General features: G+C 42.3%; 2 protein-coding genes and 1 long non-coding RNA gene across 9 annotated transcripts in view; all 3 read left to right on the forward strand.

Moving 5' to 3' along the window:
• Positions 1–12816, forward strand: part of LOC116221172 — a 29952-nt gene extending 17136 nt beyond the window's left edge. For both annotated transcript variants that reach the window (XR_004164052.2, XR_004164053.2), the window contains exons 2-3: positions 270–424; positions 12092–12816. This is a non-coding gene — a long non-coding RNA (uncharacterized LOC116221172). The remainder of the gene's footprint in view (positions 1–269; positions 425–12091) is intronic.
• LOC116221169 (C-type lectin domain family 4 member G-like) lies at positions 1053–11555 on the forward strand. The gene is made up of 8 exons (XM_031571077.2): positions 1053–1206; positions 2046–2115; positions 2149–2226; positions 2856–2972; positions 6973–7224; positions 9570–9733; positions 10710–10843; positions 11280–11555. Exons 2-8 carry the CDS (start codon positions 2106–2108, stop codon positions 11446–11448), a joined length of 924 nt encoding a protein of 307 aa, XP_031426937.1. The 5' UTR covers positions 1053–1206; positions 2046–2105; the 3' UTR covers positions 11449–11555.
• A 366-nt stretch (positions 12817–13182) lies between the features above and the next one.
• The window catches only part of LOC116221167 (CD209 antigen-like protein E), a 12985-nt gene continuing 2951 nt past the window's right edge, over positions 13183–23216 (forward strand). The window contains exons 1-5 of one of the 6 annotated variants that reach the window (XM_031571071.2): positions 13183–13353; positions 14327–14396; positions 14430–14507; positions 15814–15930; positions 16826–17083. In XM_031571071.2, coding sequence (XP_031426931.1) covers positions 14387–14396; positions 14430–14507; positions 15814–15930; positions 16826–17083 — 463 coding nt within the window. In that variant the 5' untranslated portion in view covers positions 13183–13353; positions 14327–14386. Of the gene's footprint in view, positions 13354–14249; positions 14508–15813; positions 15931–16086; positions 16145–16825; positions 17084–23216 lie in introns of those variants that run through there. The other 5 variants (XM_031571070.2, XM_042708349.1, XM_031571073.2 and 2 more) reach the window with 5 other exon arrangements.

Below are 23216 nucleotides of genomic sequence, written 5' to 3' on the forward strand. Positions count from 1 at the left end.
GCAGTTCCTGATTTCATTCCTCAGAATTGTGTTAAACAAACGCTGTTTGAAGTGAACTTTACCCATGTCCTTCATAACATTCAGATTATAGATTTGTCACCCCTTTTACCATCTGTGCATGACCCTCTTCATGGCCTGAGTAATACTAATGTTGTAACAAATTAGGCCATGAAATTTAAAAATGTAAATTGAAAGCCTTCATTGTCATTTTATTTGCACACAATGAAATTTGGAACACTGGAATTTGTAGTTGTCTTGTGGTCAACTAGGTCATGCTGATTGGCTCTTGTGGTCACCTAGGTCATGCTGATTGGCTCTTGTGGTCAACTAGGTCATGCTGATTGGCTCTTGTGGTCAGCTAGGTCATGCTGATTGGCTCTTGTGGTCACCTAGGTCATGCTGATTGGCTCTTGTGGTCAACTAGGTCATGCTGAAGGTATATATGAGTGATGGATTGGCTGTTTGCCATCGCTGTGGCACATCTGTTATTGTTATCTCATGGCGACTGAAGGTGATGATACAGGGGACATGGATAAACTGCAGTACCTGTATTGGCCAGTAGAGAACAGACATGCTACTGAATAGGTTCACATTTACACTGTGTTGAAGGGTGCACTTTCTCAAAGCATCCAGCAGAGGGCGGCTGTCATCAGTGCAAAGGCTGATGAAGCACCCACCAGTAATGTTCCTGCTGGACCAGATCCTTATGTCTGCACAGCATATGAAGGTTTGATGGTTCAGTCAGCATCTCAGGTGAAAATGTAAAAGAAAAATGTCTGGATATCATTCATTATGCTTTCCAGCCTGCATTATCTCTGTGTGTAGGTTTTTTTTGTTTTTTTTGTTACCCAACTTTGGATTAAATCTACAAACACACCATTCTGTGTGTTCCTCTTCTTTGCCTATGCAAGACCACACACACATGTACACACACACTTACACACACGTACACACACACACACACACACACCATTCTGGTTGGATACATCGTCTGAATCAACTGTCCTGTTTGAGTTGATATCGATTGAGGATCAAGGGTCATTTCTACCCACAGAATGACGAAAGAGAGTATATTCGGTCTGTAAGGGTGAGCAGACTAACCCTGAACAGGCAGATTGGGTGAAATATCTCCAGGACATGTCCGTGCTCTAAGGCCAACTGGGAACACGCTAGCTTTTTACCAGGAGCAGTCAAAACGACCTACAGGTATAACATTTCTTATTTTTGAATTACAAACTTATTAGTATTGTTATTATTATTATTTTTGAACTACCCCACACTTATTTTAGTCGTACAAAATAGAAAACATTGTGCTGAGTGATATGGCTTCTAGTCGTCAAGCAAGTTTTACATAATGAACAATTGTTTAAGTACAGATATAAGGGTTATTGTCCCTTTTTTGTGGACAATTTTAATAAGACCACTGGATTCTTTTGGTCTCCCTTTTAAGTTTTAAAAACCTTCAGGCAGCTCACTGCTGTCATCTAAGGATAGGATTCTCTGTTTTGAAAGAGGATTGAAGTGCAGAGAGGAAATCTCTAGGCTTAATATTTATTTTTCTTCATTTTTTAATTATTTTTCTTAATATTGTAATAGTATTTGTACTTCCTTTAAGGAGGCGGAGCACATGATTTGAGACCGATCAGAGCGATTGATCATGTGATTTGAGACCGATCAGAGCGATTGATCATGTGATTTGAGACTGATCAGAGCGATTGATCATGTGATTTGAGACCGATCTCTGCCAGTCATCATGCTTCGCCATGTTAATGTTTAACACCACGGGTGGCTTTTGCACTCAGTACAGCTGGTAGGAAATTAAAAGAAGAAGTATGAGATATTTGTTGTCAAGATAAAATAGATTAAAAAAAATATCAAATGTCCCCAGTCCAACAGTAACAATATCCAGAGTAAGTGATCCTAAAGAAACAGCACAGTTAGAGACACTTCCGCTGCTCCTTATGAGGGAAATGATCCAAATTTCATATCTTCATCTCTGTCTGTTGTTTATGGGATGTGACAACTAACGCCAGTACGCCCCGCAGATGGGATGAGTTCCTAACGTGAGACAAGAGACAGACAGACAGACAGACATTTCCCCAAAGATGAGCGGAGGTGAGACAGACATTTCCTCAAAGATGAGCGGAGGTGAGACAGGCCTGCAGGAGAGGGGAAGGTATGAGGACTTTAACGGAGAAGACCAAACCTTAGACGACCTAGAGAAAGGCAAGTATGGTAACACAGCAGAAAGGCCAGGATGCTAAAGTACACTGCAGAAAGGCCAGTATGCCAAAGTACACTGCAGAAAGGCCAGTATGCTAAAGTATACTGCAGTAAGGTGACTATGACAATAAGTATACATGCTAAAAAAGCAAGTAATCTAACAAGTATACTAGTATGTAACTACTTGTGACTATGCTAACATGTAACTATGCTAATATGTCTTAGAAAATGAGTCTTTTAACAAGTATACTGCAGAAAGGCAATTATACTAACAAGTACACTGCAGAAAGTCAACCATGCTTGCAAGCATACTAGAGAAAGCCTTGGCACAGATATGGTTCATCTCCACCCCAGCGATGGGCTGGGGGACTCAAATTCAAAGTCTGGTTCTATCTGGGATGTCAATAACAGGTACAGAGAAGCTACATGATGTGAGAGATGGTGTTGAAAGTTTATGTATTAAATAACTAACTCAGTAAGCTACAGTAATTGCTAAGTAAAGAGATGAATAGATACACAGGGACTTTGCTGCTCTTTTCAAATCCAGAACTCGTGAGCTTATTCAGGTTATGTGTTGTGTGTGATGTGTCTGTGTGCTTCAGTTACTGTCAGTTAGTTGTTTTCCTTTGCAGTGTCTTTATTTACGGCGAGAAGTTACGGCTCCTCCGATCGATATCGCCTGGCTACAGGAATTCTGGGGTTGGCCTGTGCTGCCCTCCTGATGGCTGTGATAAGCATGGCTGTGCTGAGTGAGTATGCATGCTGTGTCCTGAGTGAGTATGCATGCTGCTCTCCTGATGGCTGTGCCCAGTGAGTATGCATACTGCTCTCCTAATGGCTGTGATAAGCATGGCTGTGCTGAGTGAGTATGCATGCTGTGCTGAGTGAGTATGCATGCTTGCGTTGAGGCAGATCGCATGGTGGATGGTCCACTTTCAGCAACTTTTTAGATTTAATGTTAAAGAGGATCTATTATGTTAAAGGGGATCTATTATGCTCATTTTCAATGTTCATCAGTTTATTTTGGGGTGTACTAGAATACATTTACGTGCTTCAATGTTTCTGATACTCTATATCTATATTCACCCTCTGTCTGAAACACTCAGAGAGTGATCACTTAGAGCTCTGTGTCTGTGTCTTTAAGCCACCCCTCTCGATGTGCCCGGTGTGCTCTTATTGGTCAGCTAGGTGGGCGAAAAGGATTGGGTTATTCTGTAACGAGGGAAAAGGGCTGGAATTCAGGCAGCTGAGAAGAGTAGGTCTGTGGGAGAGAGTCACTCCCTCTGGTGGGTACTTTGGGCTTAGTAACTTTGCAGACCGTTAACAGACTGTTTACATGCACAAAAGGCTATAATCACACTATATAACACACTAAAGGCTATAACACACTAAAGGCTATATAACACAGTGGTTCTCAACCGGGGGTACACGTACGCCTTGGGGTAGGTGAAGGCAGTCAAGGAGGTACGCAAGATTTAAAAAAAAAATATATTTTAAATTAGCATCCATTAAAAAATCCTTTAAATATAGTTATTATACGGCTATTCAGAATGTTCCAAACAGTTCCATTGATTTGAATGGGCCACCCCAACGTTCGTAGGTCTGTAATGTCTTGATATTCACAGCTGCGAAAAGTTAATGACTGCTGTCATTGGCAACGGGTTTTGGGCTTTCATATCATTCCGCAAGTAGTCCGGTCATTTAACGTAACGGAAAGTCATTGTAACTTGAAGGCAAGTAATGGGTTGCTACGCAACACTTGAAACTTTAAAGTTCTATTAGCCTGAAGAACAATTTTTTCTTAGCGGAAATCACGAAACGGCAACAAAATTATTAAATAGAGGTTTTCTGGAGGAATTTCTTCTATCGTTTTGGCAAGTAACTGTATAATACGCAGGAATTTTTTTCGCGAAAACATGGGAGCTGAACACACACAACTGCTGCTGAACACAGAAGTGCGTTGGCTCTCTCAAGGGAGAATACTCAACCGGCTGTTGGAATTACGATCTGAAGTATACCTTTCTGATTGAGCACAGATCTCCCCATGCCACCTTGTTCCAGGACACAGACTGGCTTGCAAAGATGTGCAAACTGAACGAACTGAATATGTCTCTGCAGGGAAAGGACACCATTATTTTAAACCTGTATGACAAAGTGGGTGGCTTCCTGAAGAAATCAGAGCTGTGGAGAAGAGCCTCTGCACTGGGGGATTTCACCTGCTTTCCTCAGGTGGGTGATTTTCTCTCTAGTGAGGATGTGGACAGAGCTCCAGTCAAGTTGGTCATCGTGGGACATTTGACCAACTAGATTCAAAATTTTCATTTTCAATTTCCTACTTTCCTGACATGGAGGAGAAATATACACAGCTGGATTGGGTGAGAAACCCATTTCTCTTGTCCGAAGCATACGGAAGCAAGCTACCTGTCACTAATCAGGAAACACTCCTGCAAGTGTCATCTGAACATGGCCTCCAGATGAAGTTTGCCACATCCGCACTGATGAAGCAGGAGCACCCTGACCTGGGAGAGAAAGCTTTGGAGCAGCTACTACCCTTTGCCTCCACATTTATGAGGCCTCCTTCTCTGCAATGACTATGATCAAAACAAAGCAGAGAAACAGACTGTGCCTGGAGAAGAGCTTGATCACAGCAGTTGCCTCCCTGCCACAAAGACTGACAAAGATTCTCAGTGAAGCACAAGCACAAGTTTCTCACTAAAATGTAATTGCAAAAGCACTCAGTCCAATGCAACAATGTTCAATGTTCAATCTTCAGTGTTGACAGTTTAATAAATCAGACAATGATGGCATAGCGCTGTGTATTACATATTTTTTTCAATCAAAAATGCTTTGCGCTGGTTAGGGGGTAATTGGCTGAAAAAATATTTCACAGGCGGTACATCACTGAAAAAAGGTTGAGAACCACTGGTATAACACACTAAAGGCTATAACACACTAAAGGCTATATAACACACTATATAACACACTATATAACACACTAAAGGCTATAACACACTAAAGGCTATATAACACACTAAAGGCTATAACACACTAAAGGCTATAACACACTAAAGGCTATAACACACTAAAGGCTATATAACACACTAAAGGCTATAACACACTATATAACACACTAAAGGCTATATAACACACTAAAGGCTATATAACACACTATATAACACACTAAAGGCTATAACACACTAAAGGATATATAACACACTAAAGGCTATAACACACTAAAGGATATATAACACACTAAAGGCTATAACACACTAAAGGCTATATAACACACTATATAACACACTAAAGGCTATATAACACACTAAAGGCTATATAACACACTATATAACACACTAAAGGCTATAACACACTAAAGGCTATATAACACACTAAAGGCTATAACACACTATATAACACACTATGTAACACACTAAAGGCTATAACACACTATATAACACACTAAAGGCTATAACACACTATATAACACACTATATAACACACTAAAGGCTATAACACACTATATAACACACTAAAGGCTATCTAACACACTAAAGGCTATAACACACTATATAACACAGTAAAGGCTATAACACACTATATAACACACTAAAGGCTATATAACACACTAAAGGCTATATAACACACTAAAGGCTATAACACACTAAAGGCTATAACACACTAAAGGCTATATAACACACTAAAGGCTATAACACACTAAAGGCTATAACACACTATATAACACACTATATAACACACTAAAGGCTATAACACACTATATAACACACTAAAGGCTATAACACACTATATAACACACTATATAACACACTAAAGGCTATAACACACTATATAACACACTAAAGGCTATATAACACACTAAAGGCTATATAACACACTAAAGGCTATAACACACTAAAGGCTATAACACACTATATAACACACTAAAGGCTATAACACACTAAAGGCTATAACACACTATATAACACACTATATAACACACTAAAGGCTATAACACACTATATAACACACTAAAGGCTATAACACACTAAAGGCTATAACACACTATATAACACACTATATAACACACTAAAGGCTATAACACACTATATAACACACTAAAGGCTATAACACACTATATAACACACTAAAGGCTATAACACACTAAAGGCTATATAACACACTAAAGGCTATAACACACTAAAGGCTATATAACACACTAAAGGAAAGGGGAGAAATGGAAAAGTATAACAGGTCCTCGTTTACAGATGTGAGGGGTACATTATGCAGGTTTATAACTTTTTGTTAACAACATTCTCTAATTGATTTTGCCCGTGTTTGGCCATTTGAAGGACAGATGTGGGCACATGTTGTTTCCACCAGCTGCTCCAGCTACTTCAGTGTGTTTAGTGATCCAGGGCTGAAATCCTGTGAAAATGTCAAACACAGCTTTTATAGCACAGCATATACCAAAAAAACACATTGCCAAATATGCCCATAAGCAAGCTAGTTAGCTTCTGTCAATACCAACTGTGCTGTTGTTGGTGTTTGCAAGGTGAGGCTGTTTACTTTTAGCTCATTATCTTGCTAGTTTTAGTCAAAAAGCACAATATGTGCACTTATTTGGGATAAGTCTTCAGGTAAGTGTGGGGTGGTTTAAGTCTTTGACACAGTGATACAACAAATGACTCTTGTCCACAGCAATTTTGGCGATATGACAAATAATGTTACCTTCACTTCTGTTTGTCTCTTGAGCAGAGAATGGCACGAATGAGAACCAGTCATCTTTCAATATCACCGGAATGAGAAGAGAGCTGGAGCTGTTGAGAGATAATAACGCCACACTAACGGCCGCTATGGTGTCCCTCCAGGATCAATTAGACAAAGCCGAGATGGACAATCACCAATCATGGCTAAGACGACAAGATTACTCCTGTGATAGTCTACCGTCACGTATCGAAACCCTGGAAGATAAGACGAAGGAACAGAAGCTCCGCATTGATCAAATTGGTAAGAAGTTTGTCCAATCTCATCAATATAATCTGCTGGATGAAGAGCATAAAATGTTCGTCCAATCTGAATAATATAATCTGCTGGATGAAAACCCTAATGGAAATGTAAACAAAGAAATGCTTGTATTTATAAATGTTTGTTTGTATTTACACACATGCATACACTTAAAGAGCCCTCTGTCTCAGTAGCTTGAATATGACCATAGGGCCACTTGCAATGCTTGCAAAACGTCTCTTTCGTCAAAGGGGGGAAAAACTACCATTACGCCGAAACATTTGTCCATACTGCATGCAATTACTTTGCAGGAATGTCACGTTTTTGAGCGCTACGGAGTGACGATAATGTTACTGAATCTCAACCAAGCAACAGCAGCGTGGCTAACGTTAGCGCTTCAGCTGTTAATATCGAAGGTAAACTCTAACAGTCTATTGTGTTAGTGCCATTTGTTTCATTGTGTAAACCAGCTTTCACTATTTGTTTGTCAGTTTTATGTTAGTTTAAGGAGAATACACTTAAAAAAAAAAAACAGCACTGTAGTTGGCAAGTTAAAATATTATTTAGCACAGCGGTTCTCAAACTCTGGTATATCAAGGACCCCTAAACTGCCACAAATTAGTCCAGGGAGGGATCCCTATTTGATAAGATTATTTTCCAGGCTCCCCCATCTGATTTTTGAGTTTAGATGTTTTATTACAAAAATTGTATGAAACCCATTACCAAATCAGTCACACATTCTGTTACTTATGGTTGGAATTATAGTCAAAACAAATACTTTTTTTCTTTGTTGGGACCCCCTAGCACCCCATCAAGGAAAAGGATCCCTAGGCTATAGGTCTCTGGACCCTACTTTGAGAGTTTTTCACCTATTCTTAGGTTTGTTTTTGGTTATTTAAAACATGTATATTTTTTTTTTCCTTGCCCAAAAGAATCGATAGGAGAATCGATAAGGAATCGAATCGATAAGCAAGAATCGTTATGGAATCGGAATCGAATTAATGAATTAATAAATGTTGTGTTCTTGTCAGTGATGCAGACTTGTCACCCTTTGGCGAAATTAGCTGTTTTTACCTCAGAGTAGATCATCAATGTAAATCGTCCCAGGCTCGTCCAAGTCATTTGTGAGTAGGCATAACACATCCCCCGCGTGGCGATATTTTATCCCTAGAATGACAAAGACATGACCTGCCTTACTCTGCCTCTGATTGGCTCACCCCCCTGATATTTCCCTGAGGGGGGAGGGATTCACATCTTTGTCCCCTTTTGCACCCCCGTCTTGTAACTCAACTGGTATAGCAAGGTGCTTACAATACCATGGGTTAGATACCCAAGAAAAACACCTACTGTTTAAATGTATACCTGTATACTGTGAGTAGCTATGGATAGAATCATCTGCTAATTGAATAAATGTATATCTTAAGGGCAGGAGAGTGGTAACAGTAGGAGGACATGCTACCCTGACAGGTTCCCCGTCTTGCTAGTCTCACAGAGCCAGAGGTCATCTCGGCAGTCGGTGCTACGTGACGAAGAGTTCACACAGTCTGGAGACACCTTGTTGAAACTGTGGTCTAGAACACTGAGCACAAACACAACCTTTGGGCCTTTGGGAGATCCGTCGCCCACATGCACGCGTTCCTGTACTTTTAGGATACGTTTTGGATTGGTTTGGCCATCATCATTCCCACCCATATTTGGTCCACATTTCACCATGACTGTCTCCAGAGACGTGTGAAGTTAATGTACACCTAGCTACACAAGACTAGCCTGTGTTAATGTAGCCTAGCTACACAAGACTAGCCTGTTCTGTGAAGTTAATGTAGCCTAGCTACACAAGACTAGCCTGTTCTGTGAAGTTAATGTAGCCTAGCTACACAAGACTAGCCTGTTCTTTCACCATGACTGTCTCCAGAGACGTGTGAAGTTAATGTACACCTAGCTACACAAGACTATCCTTTTTCTAATCATGACTGTCTCCAGAGACGCGTGAAGTTAATGTAGCCTAGCTACACAAGACTAGCCTGTTCTTTCACCATGACTGTCTCCAGAGGCGTGTGAAGTTAATGTACACCTAGCTACACAAGACTAGCCTGTGTTAATGTAGCCTAGCTACATAAGACTAGCCTGTTCTTTCATCATGACTGTCTCCAGAGGCGTGTGAAGTTAATGTACACCTAGCTACACAAGACTAGCCTGTGTTAATGTAGCCTAGCTACATAAGACTAGCCTGTTCTTTCATCATGACTGTCTCCAGAGACATGTGAAGTTAATGTACACCTAAATACACAAGACTAGCCTGTGTTAATGTAGCCTAGCTACACAAGACTAGCCTGTTCTTTCCCTTGCAGAGCGTAGCTGTGGGGGCTGCCCCCCAGGGTGGGATCTGCTGAATGACACCTGTTACTACTTTCCCATCTCGAGTGAGATTGAGCGCAGGGGCTGGGACGAGGCCAGGGCGGACTGCACCAAACGCGGCGCCGACTTGGCCATAGTGGACACTTTGGAGACACAGGTAGGACAAAGGATAAAAAATCACAGTATAATAATCACAGGCGACTTGAAAGTCGTTTATTTGTCGTCACACAACAATGACACACAACAACACACACGTGCAATGGGCGGCGACACAGAACACACACACACACACACACACACACACACACACACATGCCCGAAGCGGTCTCCGGTGAAATTCTTCCTCTGCCTTTAACCCATCCAAGCTGTCCTTCCTCAAGGGCAGCCAGGAGCAGTGGGCAGCCTTTATGCCGCCCGGGGACCAAGCCAAGTGCTCAGGTCCAGTCCTGGTCAGGGACGGACATGAGAGCGATCTGTTCTTCTGCATGTTTTTATGTTGGGGTTCTTTGTGGAGGAAAGGCCCGGGAGATAGCCCACCTGAGCACTGAAGGCCTGGGGAGAACCTGCCCCCAGAGCCAACAGCGCCCCATGCGGGAATCTAACCCAGGACCTTTTTGCTGTGAGGTGGCAGTGCAAAGAGAGAGACTCTAAAAAGGCCCCCAAGCTGTTTTGAATGGATGAGAAAATAAGAAAAGAAAAATTTGGTTCCCACATCAGAAATGACTTGACTATACGTGATGTGACTTAATGTAGTCATTTTTCAATCTGGTAAACATGAAGTAACTCAGGGGCAGTCATACTTCACTGGTTGACAAAGCCGAAAGTGAAGCTAATCCTGATTGGCTACAGAAACAGCAACTACCACACACACAATTATAGTAGGAGTCAGGTGCCTTTGAAACAGCTTACTCCACCTCCTTTGCTGGACGGGAAGACGGCAATAAACTTTAGATCTACTCATCCAGTCTCCTGGCAACACTGTTTTTTTTTTTAGATACTACTACTGACTGTTGTTTAAGAGTTAAAGACTCACTGTTTTTTTTTTTAGATACTACAATAACACGATGTTATTATGAATGTCATACCTGAGCTCAAATCCCTGTGTGTGTGCTTGTGCGTGTGTGTGTTTGTAGACATTTATTGTAGGGGTTCTGCGGGGCCTCCACGATGAAGGCTTTAGCTACAGATCTGGATACTGGATTGGACTGAGAGATAAAGACACAGAAGGAACATGGAAATGGACAACTGGGTCTTTGCTTTCCAGAGGGTAATTAGCATGACATACTAGTATGCTAAGTTTACTATTACTACTGCAACCACTACTACTACTGAACAATAATACAACTGATTTTATTTTGGTGTTCAGGGGGACAATACATGTATTATGACATAATTTTATTGGTTTGGAAAATCTGGAGAAGACGTTTTGGTTTGTGTGTGTGTGTGTGTGTGTGTGTGTTTGGCGTTGGGTTCAGGTACTGGATGGACGGAGAGCCCAATGATGACTATGGTGTGTGTGTGTGTGTGTGTGTGTGTGTTTGTGTGTTTGGCGTTGGGTTCAGGTACTGGATGGACGGAGAGCCCAATGATGACTATGGTGTGTGTGTGTGTGTGTGTGTGTGTGTGTTTGTGTGTGTGTGTGTGTGTGTGTGTGTGTGTGTGTGTGTGTGTGTGTGTGTGTGTGTGTTTGGCGTTGGGTTCAGCTACTGGATGGACGGAGAGCCCAATGATGACTATGGCTATGAGGACTGTGTGGCCACCTATCCCGCAGTGAACCCCCTGAAGAGCTGGAATGACGTCCCCTGCAGGCACCCGCTAAAGTGGATCTGTGCCAAAGGGCCTCAGCCAGTAACAGCTAGTCTGGATAGCTAGTGTGGCTTTAGCAATGAGCAAAACTAAGCTTGATGGCATTTTGGTAGCTATGTTAGGGGGAAGCATTGCATTTTACGCCATAATAAAATGATTTGTTTTCCACAAAATGTCCTCTCTTCACTGCTATACTCATTACGTGTGTTCAAAAACGTCACTCGCACCAGAAGGCCAAAGTTGAACTACTATTTGTTCCTTTATCTATTATCTTGTTTCTATTCTGGTATTATCAAGAACAAACATACGCAGTGCAGTGCCTGTGGTGCAGGAACAGGCAGGAATATTGAACACAAATATATATAAGTCAAGCCAAACCAAGCCAAGTCAAACCAAGCCAAGCCAAACCAAACCAAAAACAGTGCTCTTGTACTTGCATTGCAGTTCCTGATTTCATTCCTCAGAATTGTGTTAAACAAACGCTGTTTGAAGTGAACTTTACCCATGTCCTTCATAACATTCAGATTATAGATTTGTCACCCCTTTTACCATCTGTGCATGACCCTCTTGATGGCCTGAGTAATACTAATGTTGTAACAAATTAGGCCATGAAATTTAAAAATGTAAATTGAAAGCCTTCATTGTCATTTTATTTGCACACAATGAAATTTGGAACACTGGAATTTGTAGTTGTCTTGTGGTCAACTAGGTCATGCTGATTGGCTCTTGTGGTCACCTAGGTCATGCTGATTGGCTCTTGTGGTCAACTAGGTCATGCTGATTGGCTCTTGTGGTCACCTAGGTCATGCTGATTGGCTCTTGTGGTCACCTAGGTCATGCTGATTGGCTCTTGTGGTCAACTAGGTCATGCTGATTGGCTCTTGTGGTCACCTAGGTCATGCTGATTGGCTCTTGTGGTCAACTAGGTCATGCTGATTGGCTCTTGTGGTCACCTAGGTCATGCTGATTGGCTCTTGTGGTCAACTAGGTCATGCTGATTGGCTCTTGTGGTCACCTAGGTCATGCTGATTGGCTCTTGTGGTCACCTAGGTCATGCTGATTGGCTCTTGTGGTCACCTAGGTCATGCTGATTGGCTCTGGTGGTCACCTAGGTCATGCTGAAGGTATATGAGTGATTGATTGGCTCGTGTGGTCACCTAGGTCATGCTGATTGGCTCGTGTGGTCACCTAGGTCATGCTGAAGGTATATGAGTGATGGATTGGCTGTTTGCCATCGCTGTGGCACATCTGTTATTGTTATCTCATGGCGACTTAAGGTGATGATACAGGGGACATGGATAAACTGCAGTACCTGTATTGGCCAGTAGAGAACAGACATGCTACTGAATAGGTTCACATTTACACTGTGTTGAAGGGTGCACTTTCTCAAAGCATCCAGCAGAGGGCAGCTGTCATCAGTGCAAAGGCTGATGAAGCACCCACCAGTAATGTTCCTGCTGGACCAGATCCTCGTATTGTCTGCACAGCATATGAAGGTTTGATGGTTCAGTCAGTATCTCAGGTGAAAATGTAAAAAAAAGTCTGAATATCATTCATTATCCTTTCCAGCCTGCATTATCTCTGTGTGTAGGTTTTTTTGTTTTTTTTGTTACCCAACTTTGGATTAAATGTACACACACACCATTCTGTGTGTTCCTCTTCTTTGCCTATGCAAGACCACACATACATGTACACACACACTTACACACACGTACACACACACACACACACACACCATTCTGATTGGATACATCGTCTGAATCAACTGTCCTGTTTGAGCTGATATCGATTGAGGATCAAGGGTCATTTCTACCCACAGAATGACGAAAGAGAGCATATTCGGTCTGTAAGGGTGAGCAGACTAACCCTGAACAGGCAGATTGGGTGAAATATCTCCAGGACATGTCCGTGCTCTAAGGCCAACTGGGAACACGCTAACTTTTTACCAGGAGCAGTCAAAACGACCTACAGGTATAACATTTCTTATTTTTGAATTACACACTTATTATTATTGTTATTATTATTATTTTTGAACTACACACATACACACACACACACACACGTACACACACACACACACACACACACTCACACACAGATACACACACACACGCACACACATACACACACACACATACACACACACACACGAACACTCACACTTATTTTAGTCGTACAAAATAGAAAACATTGTGCTGAGTGATATGGCTTCTAGTCGTCAAGCAAGTTTTACATAATGAACAATTGTTTAAGTACAGATATAAGGGTTATTGTCCCTTTTTTGTGGACAATTTTAATAAGACCACTGGATTCTTTTGGTCTCCCTTTTAAGTTTTAAAAACCTTCAGGCAGCTCACTGCTGTCATCTAAGGATAGGATTCTCTGTTTTGAAAGAGGATTGAAGTGCAGAGAGGAAATCTCTAGGCTTAATATTTATTTTTCTTCATTTTTTTATATTAATCTCTCTTAATATATAATATTTATTTTTCTTCATTTTTTAATTATTTTTCTTAATATTGTAATAGTATTTGTACTTCCTTTAAGGAGGCGGAGCACATGATTTAAGACCGATCAGAGCGATTGATCATGTGATTTGAGACCGATCAGAGCGATTGATCATGTGATTTGAGACCGATCTCTGCCAGTCATCATGCTTCGTCATGTTAATGTTTAACACCACGGGTGGCTTTTGCACTCAGTACAGCTGGTAGGAAATTAAAAGAAGAAGTATGAGATATTTGTTGTCAAGTATTACAATAGATTAAAAAAAATATCAAATGTCCCCAGTCCAACAGTAACAATATCCAGAGTAAGTGATCCTAAAGAAACAGCACAGTTAGAGACACTTCCACTGCTCCTTATGAGGGAAATGATCCACATTTCATATCTTCATCTCTGTCTGTTGTTTATGGGATGTGACAACTAACGCCAGTACGCCCCGCAGATGGGATGAGTTCCTAACGTGAGACAAGAGACAGACAGACAGACAGACATTTCCCCAAAGATGAGCGGAGGTGAGACAGACATTTCCCCAAAGATGAGCGGAGGTGAGACAGGCCTGCAGGAGAGGGGAAGGTATGAGGACTTTAACGGAGAAGACCAAACCTTAGACGACCTAGAGAAAGGCAAGTATGGTAACACAGCAGAAAGGCCAGTATGTTAAAGTACACTGCAGAAAGGCAAGTATGCTAAAGTACACTACAGAAAAGCGAGTATGCTAAAGTACACTGCAGAAAGTCCAGTATGCTAAAGTACACTGCAGTAAGGCGACTATGACAATAAGTATACATGCTAAAAAAGCAAGTAATCTAACAAGTATACTAGTATGTAACTACCTGTAACTATGCTAACAAGTATATGTTTTGGAAAACGAGTATTTTAACAAGTATACTGCAGAAAGGCAATTATACTAACAAGTACACTGCAGAAAGTCAACCATACTTGCAAGCATACTACAGAAAGACGAGTATGCTAACAAGTGCTCTGTGAAAAATCATGTCTGCTAACAAGTTTACTTTCATGCTAGCCTCCATTAGACCTGCACTGTCAGTGGCTAACCCCCTATCCCCACTGTCCACGCATTGCCTACATTGAAAATGAAATACTGCTTAAGGTTTCTTCCTGATTAGTTTTTTCCAATAATTTTAACTCTTGTATCAATACCATGAACACTTTTACCAAACACTTAACACAGTGGGCTTTACAGACACACACCTCTGCATATCAGTTAACTTTTAAAGTGTTAAAGTTACGGCAGCATTGGTTGTGGTGTGGTTGTAATGCAATTTGCACCAAAAGTGAACTGATATGCAGAGGTTTGGTCTGTAAAGCCCATTGTGTTAAGTGTTTGGGGAAAGTATCTATGGTATAGGTACAAGAACTAAAATTATTGGAAAAAACTGTAAGTGTTTTGGGAATGTGTACATGGTATTGGTACAAGAGTTAAAATGATTGGAAAAAACTGTAACAGGGAGTTTTCCCCTGTGGCCATTGTGGGGGGTTCAGGCACTTGGCTCTGTAGAGCTTGGTTAGCCGGTTTAAGCGCTATAGAAATAAAATTGAGGAGTCAAGCTGGCTCAGCCTTGGCACAGATATGGTTCATCTCCACCCCAGCGATGGGCTGGGGGACTCAAATTCAAAGTCTGGTTCTATCTGGGATGTCAATAACAGGTACAGTCTTGTGAGAAGCTACATGATGTGAGAGATGGTGTTGAAAGTGTATGTATTAAATAACTAACTCAGTAAGCTACAGTAATTGCTAAGTAAAGAGATGAATAGATAAACAGGGACTTTGCTGCTCTTTTCAAATGCAGAACTCGTGAGCTTATTCAGGTTATGTGTTGTGTGTGATGTGTTGTGTTGTGTGTGATGTGTGTGTTGTGTTGTGTCTGTGTGCTTCAGTTACTGTCAGTTAGTTGTTTTCCTTTGCAGTGTCTTTATTTACGGCGAGAAGTTACGGCTCCTCCGATCGATATCGCCTGGCTACAGGGATTCTGGGGTTGGCCTGTGCTGCCCTCCTGATGGCTGTGATAAGCATGGCTGTGCTGAGTGAGTATGAATGCTGTGTCCTGATGGCTGTGATAAGCATGGCTGTGCTGAGTGAGTATGCATGCTGCTCTCCTGATGGCTGTGCTGAGTGAGTATGCATGCTGCTCTTCTGATGGCTGTGCTGAGTGAGTATGCATGCTGCTCTTCTGATGGCTGTCCTGAGTGAGTATGCATACTGCTCTCCTGATGGCTGTGATAAGCATGGCTGTGCTGAGTGAGTACATTTACATTTACATTTAGTCATTTAGCAGACGCTTTTATCCAAAGCGACTTACATATGTGCGACTTACAATGTATACACATTTTACATTTACACTGATGGCACACTGCACATCAGGAGCAATTAGGGGTTCAGTGTCTTGCTCAAGGACGCTTCGACAGGGAATCGAACTAGCAACCTTCTGCTTACTAAACGACTTATTTACCTCCTGTACCACTGTCGCCCCTGTGTGTGAGTATGCATGCTGTCCTGAGTGAGTATGCATGCTTGCGTTGAGGCAGATCGCATGGTGGAGGATCCACTTTCAATAACAGACAGCTAGAGGATTTTGACTGAAGGTGTATAGGATGAGAAACGCGGACCTCACCTTTAACAGTTGTAATGAAACAAATAACAGACACAGTGATACAACAAATGACTCTCGTCCACAGCAATTTTGGCGATATGACAAATGAACAGTTGACAGATTATTATATTTTATTATTATATTATATATTATATTTATTTATTATCCTAAACTGTTGCATGCATATTTTTCAGTTTAAGTACATTGAGAGCAATTAAACCCAGGACAAATTCCTTGTATGTGGAAATGTACTTGGCCAATAAAGATGATTCTGATTCTGATTCTGATTCTGATAATGTTACCTTCACTTCTGTTCGTCTCTTGAGCAGAGAATGGCACGAATGAGAACCAGTCATCTTTCAACATCACCGGAATGAGAAGAGAGCTGGAGCTGCTGAGAGATAATAACGCCACACTAACGGCCGCTAGGTTATCCCTCCAGTATGACTATGACATTGTCCATTGGGAATATTACCAGAGTGAGCACCAGTTCCTCAGATATGAAAGCTACTGTAGTGATCTACTGTTCCAGATTGAAACCCTGGAAGATAAGAAGAAGGAACAGGAGCTCCGCATTGATCAAATTGGTAAGAAGTTCGTCCAATCTGATCAATATAATCTGCTGGATGAAGAGCGTAAAATGTTCGTCCAATCTGATCAATATAATCTGCTGGATGAAAACCCTCATTGAAGTGTAAACAAAGAAATGCTTGTATTTATAAATGTTTGTTTGTATTTAACCACATGCATACACTTAAATAGCCCTCTGTCTCAGTAGCTTGAGTGTTGTACCTCACTTGTAAGTCACTTTGGATCAAATTAATGAATGAATTAATTAATAAATGTTGTGTTCTTGTCAGTGCTGCAGACTGGTCACCCTTTGGCGAAATTAGCTGTTTTTACCTCAGAGTAGATCATCAATGTAAATCATCCCAGGCTCGTCCAAGTCATTTGTGAATAGGCATAACACATCCTCCGTGTGGCGATATTTTATCCCTAGAATGGCAAAGACATGTGAAGTTAATGTACACCTAGCTACACAAGACTATCCTGTTCTGTGAAGTTAATGTACACCCAGCTACACAAGACTAGCCTGTTCTTTCACCATGACTGTCTCCATAGACGTGTGAAATTAATGTACACCTAGCTACACAAGACTAGCCTGTGTTAATGTACACCTAGCTACAGTGCCGCTGCTAGCCATTTTGGTGCCCTAAGCATAACTCCTTTATGAACGTTTGTTTCTGCCAGTTTAACATTTTATTAAAACGAAAAAGAACAACTTCCTCAACCCCAAATAAGGGACACTTTCTTCCAGGTGTGCGCGCGCGCCAACAGCTGAGCTGACCAACAATAATGGAAATCGCAAGGTTTCATTAGCCATACCATGAACCTATTAATTTCAGTGTAATTTTGGCAAACCACTACTGTACTTGCTTGGATGTATTGTTCATAGTAATAGTCACGACAATTATTACAAGTTTCTCTCAAATTTCATGTTGTTTTCTTGAAATAGCATTAGACCAAGGCTGCCCAATTTGGGGCCCGCGCTCGATTTTTTTTGGCCCGCGCTCCGATCAGAGTCAGAACGTCATTCGTTAAACAGCATTTTAACCCATTTCGAACAGGGCCTCTGTCTCAACGTCCTATGTAACTCAGACTGGTTGCAGTTCACTGCCTGGCCACAGTTTTAACATTGTTTTAGATGGGTCAAGGGGGGGCGCTATTTACCTCTTGTCAGATCCATAACTTTGCAGCTAAAGTTGTGATTCCTGGTTGCTATGGTTATCTAGCTAAGGCTATGGTTAGCTAGCTAAGGAAACTTTTAATAACAAACGATTTAAATGGAAGATTTCCGTTTGCATGAAATGATAGCTAGGGGGGCGGCACCTGCGTAACTTTTTTTAAGCAATTAAAAATATCTCTTGTTCTGCCTCTTTTGTGATAAACATGCCTAAAAGGTCCCTAATATTTCTATACTAAAATAATATCGGCATTATAATTATTATAACTATGATGATTTTTCAGTTGCCTATTTTTTGGTGCCCCCACAGGAGTTGGTGCCCTACGCACAGCGCGTAGTGCGCGTCATGGGAGCTGCCTAGCTACACAAGACTAGCCTGTTCTTTCACCATGACTGTCTCCAGAGACGTGTGAAGTTAATGTAGCCTAGCTACACAAGACTAGCCTGTGTTAATGTAGCCTAGCTACACAAGACTAGCCTGTTCTTTCACCATGACTGTCTCCAGAGGCGTGTGAAGTAAGGTGACCAGATTTCTGAGACAAAATCCGGGGACATTTTCAGTTCAGACACGTTAACACCTCCAAAACATGTCATGTTTTTGTCTTTGTAATCGAAAAACGGGGACACTGACTGGGCCCTTATTCATAAAAGCAGTTTATCTTACCCTTGTTCTTGTAAATCGCAAGGGGAATGTCAAACAAAGAGTTTTCTTCTTAAAACTAATCACAAAGTGGCTGAAATGAAGAGTAGTAAAGATAACAACCTTTTGCCAGATAATAAGAACCAATATCAGTGATAAGAACTTTGTTGACGTCATGCACAAGCTTCCCAGTAGGCCTAACCTCTGTGTTTGGCTGATAAGTGACTGGTCTGCACGGATGGGTGACAGGTGTAGGTTTTTCCAGCATAGAAAATGTTAAGGCCATTGAGGCAAGTGAATGCATTGTATTCCTATATTCTGTGTGAAAATCAGCTGGAACTATGAACATACAGATCAGGCCCATAGACTCCAGGATCTTTGGAATTGTTTTTTAGGTATTACTATACCAAACGTGATTTAAGAAACAAACAAACAAACAAAAAGATTCAAATACAATTTCAGTAAAAAATGTAATGAAATCCAAGCAATGTCAAGGTGAGGGAGGGAGATCTGAATAATCTAAAAAATAACAAGTTCTGTGACACACTACCAGTTGACATATTTGTTGATAAAGAATATGTGAAGTTAATGTGGGAAAAAGACATTTCATTAGTGTCTTTTAAGAGACCACCACAAGAACACATGTTTTTTTGTGTTTGTTTTTAAGTAATGTAGGCCTACCATTATTCTAGGCTACCTGTAATTGTCTATCTATGTAGCCTAAGCACATGACTCATTTATGATGCTTAACATTGAACTGGTGAGACTGTTTTTTGCTTCCACAGAATTATCAAAGTTTAAAGTACTTTATTGTCATTGTCACACAAACAACGAGACAGACTTTTAATTATTGAAAAGTATCTCCTGTACTAGAATGAATCTGTTATTATGATAGGGTATTTACATTTACATTTACATTTAGTCATTTAGCAGACGCTTTTGTCCAAAGTGACGTACAAGGGAGAGAACAGTCAAGCTAAGAGCAATAAAAAGCATGGTGTAACAATAAATACTACTTTACATGAGAATTAGAAAAACAACGACCTAGAAAAAAAGGAAAAAGAAGTGCAGGAATGTAACTGCTGAAGTGCAAGTTAAGCGCTAGTCAGGTGCCAGTTAGGAGGGGAGGTGCTCTCTGAAGAGTTGGGTCTTCAAAAGCTTCTTGAAGGTAGAGAGGGACGCCCCTGCTCTGGTAGTACTAGGCAGTTCGTTCCACCAACGTGGAACTACAAATGAAAATAGTCTGGATTGCCGTGCTTGCACGGACGGCAGTGCCAAACGACGCTCACTAGACGAGCGCAGTGTCCTGGGTGTAACATTTGCCCTTACAAGAGCATTTAGGTAGGTGGGAGCAGAACCAGTAAGCACTCTGTAGGCAAGCATAAGTGACTTGATCTTAATGCGAGCAGCTACTGGCAGCCAGTGGAGCTCGATGAGTAGCGGGGTGACGTGTGCCCTTTTCGGTTGGTTGAACACCAGACGCGCCGCCGCGTTCTGGATCATCTGTAGTGGTTTCACCACGCAAGCCGGCAGGCCCGTTAGAAGGGCGTTGCAGTAGTCAAGGCGGGAGCTCACCAAGGTTTGCACCAGCAGCTGGGTGGCATACTGGGTTAGGTACGGCCTGATTTTGCGGATGTTGTATAGCGCAAAGCGGCACGACCTGGAGACAGAGGCGATGTGGGCGGTGAAGGTCAGTTGGTCATCAATAATGACCCCGAGGTTTCTTGCTGTTTTGGATGGAGCAAGAGATAAAGAGTCAGTATTGATCTTGATGTTGTGGTGGATGACCTGTTTGGCTGGGAAGACCATCAGTTCCGTTTTGGCCAGGTTCAGCTGAAGGTGGTGATTTTTCATCCATGTGGATATATCAGCGAGACAGTCCGAGATCCGCGCCGAGACCGTGGTGTCCTCAGGAGGGAAAGACAGAAACAGTTGAGTATCATCGGCATAACAGTGGTAGGAAAAACCATGCGAGCGGATGATAGGGCCCAACGAGGTGGTGTAAATGGCAAAGAGAAGTGGTCCCATCACCGAGCCTTGGGGCACCCCAGTGGTGAGGCGGTGAGGTACAGACAGCTGACCTTGCCATGACACGTTGAACGAGCGCCCAGTGAGGTAGGATTCAAACCAGGAGTGCGCATTGCCAGAAATGCCCATACTTGACAGTATGGACAGAAGGATGCGGTGGTTGACTGTATCAAACGCAGCTGATAAGTCAAGCAGGACGAGAGCCGAGGATTGAGCTGCTGCTCTAGCTGTTTTTAAGGCCTCCGTTACAGACAACAGGGCTGTTTCGGTGGAGTGACCGCTTTTGAATCCAGACTGGTTCGGATCGAGGAGATTGTTCTTTGACAGGAACTCGGTGACCTGTTTGGAAGCTGCCCTCTCAATGGTTTTAGATAGGAGCGTGAGAAGTGAGACCGGTCGATAGTTTTCCACCTAAGTGGGATCGAGAGACGGCTTCTTGAGCAGCGGCGTTACCCGAGCCACTTTGAAAAGAGAAGGGAATGTTCCAGAATTAAATGAAGCATTAATCACCTGTGTTATTGCCGGTAAGACGGCAGGCGATATGGCTTGAAGGATGTTGGATGGGATGGGGTCCAGCGGGCATGTAGTTGGACGGCTACCTGTTAGGATTTTAGAGACCTCACTCTCGCTGAGAGGGATGAAAGAAGGAAAAGATGAGCTATTGACGGTTGCGCCCTTAGGGGAGGGGGACAGTTGGTCGAACTGTTTCCCGATGGTTGCCACTTTCTCTGTGAAAAAGGAAGCAAAGTTATCAGCAGTGAGGTTAGTAGCTGGGGGGGGGAGGAGGAGGGTAGAGCAGAGTTTTGAAGGTGGAGAATAGTTTCCGAGCGTCAGTTGCACCGTTGATTTTGTCATTGAAAAAATCTTCTTAGCAGCAGTGATGCTGGATGAGAAGGAAGCCAGCAGTGTCTGGTAGCTTGCAAGATCGTCCAGTGCGGCAGATTTGTGCCACTTTCTCTCAGCCGCTCTGAGATTGGAGCGCTGCGTTCGGAGGGTATCACTCAGCCACGAATGAGACTGGGTAGATCGAGCAGGTCTGGTGGAAAGTGGACACAAGCTGTTCAAGCATGAGCTCAGAGTGGAGCAGAGAGCTTCTGTGGCATCATTGACACCTAGTGAGGAGAAAGTGGATAAAGGTGGAAGAGCAGAAGAAACCAGAGAGGAAAAGTGGGTGGGAGAGAGGTTGCGGAGGTTGCGCCGGAACGAGACCATCGGAGGGGGGACAGAGGGTTGCTCAATGAGCCGAACATCGAAGCGAATGAAGAAGTGGTCCGAGCAATGCAGAGGGGTTACCGTTAGGTTGTCCGTGGTGCAGTTCCGAGCAAGGATGAGGTCAAGCTCTTTTCCTGCTTTGTGAGTTGGAGGAGTGGGGACCTGTTGTAGGTCGAACGAGTGAACCAGGGTTCGAAAGTCAGCTGAGTTGGGATTGTCTAGGTGGATGTTCATGTCGCCAAGGATGAGTGTTGGACACTCCTGCTCAGGGATGGATGACAGCAGGGTGTCCAGCTCATGGACGAAATCACCCTGTTGTCCTGGTGGACGGTAGATAACAATCACATAAGTTTTAACAGGAGCAGTTACCATAATTGCATGATATTCAAAGGAGGCATACCTGTTTGAAGGCAGCAGTGGAGTGAATTTCCAGTTTTCTGAAATCAGCAGCCCCGTCCCACCTCCACGACCAGATGGCCGGGGAGTATGGGAGAAGGCATAGTTGGTGGAGAGTGCTGCCGGGGTAGCATTGTCTTCAGGTGTGATCCATGTCTCCGTGAGAGCTAAGAGCCCTAGGGAGAGGTGGTTGGCATAACCTGAGATGAAATCAGCTTTCTTGACTGCAGACTGACAGTTCCACAGGCCAACAGAGAAAGAGGTTACAGTAGATGAGGTTTGTTGAAGTGAGCGGAGGTTACCCAGGTTGCGCTGCCGTCTGCTACGCTGTGATCTTTTTTGACAACCAGTGACAACAGAGATGCTACTGTGACACATGGCTATGGCAGAGTCAAAATGAAAAAGTTTACCTTGTTTGTGAACCTTGTTTCTGGGGACTTGTACAGGTAGACTTGCACGTCTTAGTATTGCATCTATGTATTGCTGTAGATACGGGAAATTAAAAACTTGATTTGTATCATTTTAAAAATAGACATTCACTCATGAAAACTATTGAAATTATTTCAAATATAGCAGATTTATTTATATTTTCACGTCACAATTTTCATACTTGAACAGTACCTCCTTGAACTTGAACAACTACACTCTGGAAATGCAACTTGGCTAACTTGGCAAGCTAACGTTGGTTAACTGACTTACA

The sequence above is a fragment of the Clupea harengus genome, chromosome 7 (assembly GCF_900700415.2).
Source record: "Clupea harengus chromosome 7, Ch_v2.0.2, whole genome shotgun sequence".
Taxonomy (NCBI): domain Eukaryota; kingdom Metazoa; phylum Chordata; class Actinopteri; order Clupeiformes; family Clupeidae; genus Clupea; species Clupea harengus.